Consider the following 3,862-nt stretch of genomic DNA (forward strand, 5'->3'; position numbering starts at 1 on the left):
AATAATTACTAATAAGCTCCTTTCAAAATATTTAATTGTTTGTTACTAATAAGGAGATTTTGTCACACTTAGCAGAATTTTTCTTCTTAAAATATTTTTAATTTTAATTTTTTTTAATTTTTTTATTTAAAATAAAAATTGTTAATAACCGCTGCGAAACGCAAACTAATAAGCTAATTAAATATAATTTTGTTTCAAATTTCTTATCAAATCAAATTATATTAAATAAAAATCTCATATTGATAAAGCTTTCAAGCTTGTATGAAAATCTTGATTGAAACAACTGTTAATTAGAGGATTTGTAAATCTAAAAAGCATATAAGAGAGATTTTACTATTTTTATATCCAAATTTATTCTTGTAATTTGATTCATCATTTTTAACATATTTTTAATACACGAAATCTATGTATAGTATTAACTAGTGAATACTATTCTCTTCTTAATCTAAACCGATGATAGAATTGTATTTTTTTTTAACACATTCATTTTATATCAAATAATATTTTTATATGAGTGAAATTTGGGTTTCGAGAATCTCACAATCTTGTATTATAAAATTTTTGACCTTTTAATTATGAGGCCAGATTCTATTGTATTATATTGTATCTTTGGATTCATAATTTTTTGTCATTTTTGGATGGAAGGGATACACATATAATAACTTGCCATTGTGTCTTTAAATATTTAATGTGTTTTATATGGAGAACAAATATAGAAAAAGATATGAAAAAAACAATATTAGCTTCCCAAAAATATATAGTATTTTTTGAGGAAATTAACAATAACAATCCAATCAATCATTACGTAGAAGAAATAAAACTAAGTAAGATAAAATCTTACAAGAATGAATTTATAGTCTGTATCAAAGTGAGGATCAGCAGGATAGATGCCCCAACAGTTGCCTTAGCTCTCCAAATATCGGCGCAATATAGAAGTTTCAAGGTTTCGAAGATATGGTTCACTAATATTTTCGCAAAGCTAACACGGCGGGCATTCATCTTTGTACACATATCATCATAATAAGTATAAGGGTCACTGATATTTTCGCAAAGCTTGTTAATCATATCTGAAACTGCGGCATCGTTACCTAGCCAGTGGGTAATGATTCCCTTTCCGACTAGCAAACCCACGTCTTCTGGACTGTCGATAAGATGGTCCATAAACTGAATGTAACTGCATACGTAAGCTTCATTCTGGTACAAGCACTGCTCCAAGGCTATGATATTTCGTACAGCACGTTCGAAGTGGTAATCAACTTCCAAGAGTGGTATTTTCAACACTCCTTTCTCAAATGTTATGTTAAGCAAACATTTGTCTTCGGCGACCTCAAACACGACTCCTGCCGCGCGAAGCTTGACAGCACTATGCCTCAGCGTGACAGCATTCGGCTGCCTGGCTCCATTCAACATAAAATTTCTCAGTAAATCAGTGAAATGTCTGCTGTTCTTTACACTCCGGTTGGTTTCTACGTTTTTTAAGAACGTGTAATTTTTAGAATGAGAGGTAACAAGATCGAAAAAAGGAATGGCTGTTGGATCTTGGCGAGCACGATTGTACTCGTCATATATTTTCTGAATAATGAAGAAAGGTAGTTGGTTTTCAAGTAGTATCAAGTCTTCTCGTATGTCCAATATCGTTTTAGGCTGGAACCTGTTAGGACCTTCATCATTATTCGAATATTCCTTCATAAACTCAATGATGAAGACAGCATCCAGCATGACCATCTCTATGAAATCACTTTTCCTCGTTAGTTTGAATTCCTCTGAATAACAGTTTCGGAGACGCTCTTCTTGATTCTGAATGCTGCTCATAATATCTCTTATTTTCTCCTTATCCATCCCAACCCGTTCAATAAACGTTCTGTAATATCTCAATTTCTCGTTTTCCATGACCTGTCGTTTTTTATCGTCGCGGTGAAGAGGACCTATTGAAATCAGTAGTGGAGAGTAGGCTTGCCATTGTACGCTTTGAACCCGTTTGGACACCCTGTAGATACAGCACTCAAAATAGTCATGTTGAGAGGGCAACCCTTTCACCTTACTATCCAGCTGTGCAAAAAGTTCTCCAGTCATCATATTTTCTGAAGCACTTCCCACATCAATATCTTTGCCCTTGTTTGGAGAACTTGGCTTATCCTCTTCCATATTTAATGCTCTTCCCTGTTCAATATCGCTTTCCATGTTGGAAGCACTTGCGATAAATTCACCCTTTTCCAGTCTGCAAATTCGGTGAAACAAACCAAGAATGAATTATGGAAGGCATATATATATATATATATATATATATATGGTTTAATTTTTAGTTTTTCCCCCTTAGAATAAGGCAGTTTTTGAGATATATTTTTCCCATTCTAACATAGAAATTTCTATGTCATTTCACAAAATTAAAGCACTTTTTTCCCATATAATTACATGACTGCATTTGTCCATGTAAATTTTTTAGAGCAGTGCTATAAGAAAATTTCATATGAACTGTAATAATAACTCCTTTTGAAAATGTACTCAATCGATTTAGTAATTATCACTTAACACGTGAATTTATATAAATATTTAATATAATTTGTTTGTATGCATAGTAATTAATTTTCAAATTTTTAAATCCTGACTATATAGTTGAGGAACAATATTATTGTTTTTTAGAAGGAAACTATAAATTTATTTAATTGTTTTTTATTGTATCTGGTTGCTGTTTGGTTGCATAGTTGACTAACAATATTAGTGTGTAGAATTCGCATAATGGGATACGATCAATCTTAAATTGATATAATTGAGAAGGAAATGGATGATCCATGTTGGTGGGACCAATATTAGGTGTAATAATAAGAGAGAGGAAATTAATAAATAATGGTTTGAAATGAAAGACAAACTTATGAAGTTGGCTTTTTATAAAGTATAATGTTGGTGGGCCTGTTGTTGGTAAACTGGTGTTGGAAAAAAACAGAAGTTTCTTTTAGCAAATTGGATCACAAGATTTCTCTCCCGGTTCTAAAACACTTTATATATATATAACCCTCTTTTAGGTATCGTAAAATTACAAAAATGGGACATGCTTTTTTTAGTAAATGAATAATATTAATTTAAGTCAATTTTGTTTTGAGTTTTCTTTTTAATATTTTTTTTCTCATTTTTAAAATTTCTGAATTGATCTATTTTTTTTTTTCTTCTAAACATTGATTAAGGGCATTTGTGATACCTGAAGGCAGTCAGGGTTGTCATAATTTACCTCTCTCTCTCTCTCTTTCTATGTATAATCAAATAGGTTTTATTTTTCAAAAATTGGAGTGAGAAGTTGCTCTTTCCCTGAGAACCAAGCGATCATAATTTGATTTCAAGGCCAAGAACACCTACCTCACGTCCAAATAACAGTGACCGGAGGCGATGAGACCTTTGGCCGCATGAACATCGACAGTGATAACATCTTGAGGCCTACATATAATGAAAAAGCAGGTGAAAGAACCGGGGAAGGGGGATTATTACAGTCTGTATTGCAGCTTCATGAAAGAATATTTGAATTAAGATGGGAAACTTTACCTCTGGGTGGCATCCATATGGAAGATTTGCAGTGAAGGCAATATCTCTAGCGTTATCGGATCTGAAACTTTAGGAGGAATGCACCAATCATACTGACATTTGGTTAGATGAGAAAATAGAACCCTTTTTATTCATTTACTAAAAAAATTAAAAATTAGAAAAAAATATTAAAAAGAAAACTCAAAACAAAATTGACTGAAATTAATATTATTCATTTCCTAAAAAAAGCATGTCCCATTTTTTTATATCCTTTCTCTATTTTTTTTAAGTTCTTAATTTATCTACCTTTCTTAAATAATAATTAACGGAATTATTTATTCAAGAGGATGTT

At 31.6% G+C, this 3,862-nt stretch overlaps 1 protein-coding gene across 1 annotated transcript; it reads right to left on the reverse strand.

Annotated features, from left to right (window-relative positions):
- Nucleotides 1-814: 814 nt before the first annotated feature.
- On the reverse strand, nt 815-3,657 carry LOC118042945 (UPF0481 protein At3g47200). The gene is made up of 3 exons (XM_035050715.2): nt 3,532-3,657; nt 3,349-3,426; nt 815-2,218 (listed from the first exon to the last, which is right to left on the reverse strand). The coding sequence occupies exons 1-3, from the start codon at nt 3,546-3,548 to the stop codon at nt 838-840; spliced, it is 1,476 nt and encodes a 491-aa protein (XP_034906606.1). The 5' UTR covers nt 3,549-3,657; the 3' UTR covers nt 815-837.
- Nucleotides 3,658-3,862: the final 205 nt, after the last annotated feature.

The sequence above is a fragment of the Populus alba genome, chromosome 17 (genome assembly GCF_005239225.2).
Source record: "Populus alba chromosome 17, ASM523922v2, whole genome shotgun sequence".
In the NCBI taxonomy this organism is placed as follows: Eukaryota; Viridiplantae; Streptophyta; class Magnoliopsida; order Malpighiales; family Salicaceae; genus Populus; species Populus alba.

Excerpts from the sequence above, each read along its gene's own strand:
- LOC118042945 (XM_035050715.2), bottom strand. Across the intron at positions 2,219-3,348 it reads CACTGTTATTTGGACGTGAG|ACTGGAAAAGGGTGAATTTA; the intron begins GTAGGTGTTCTT and ends CCGAATTTGCAG.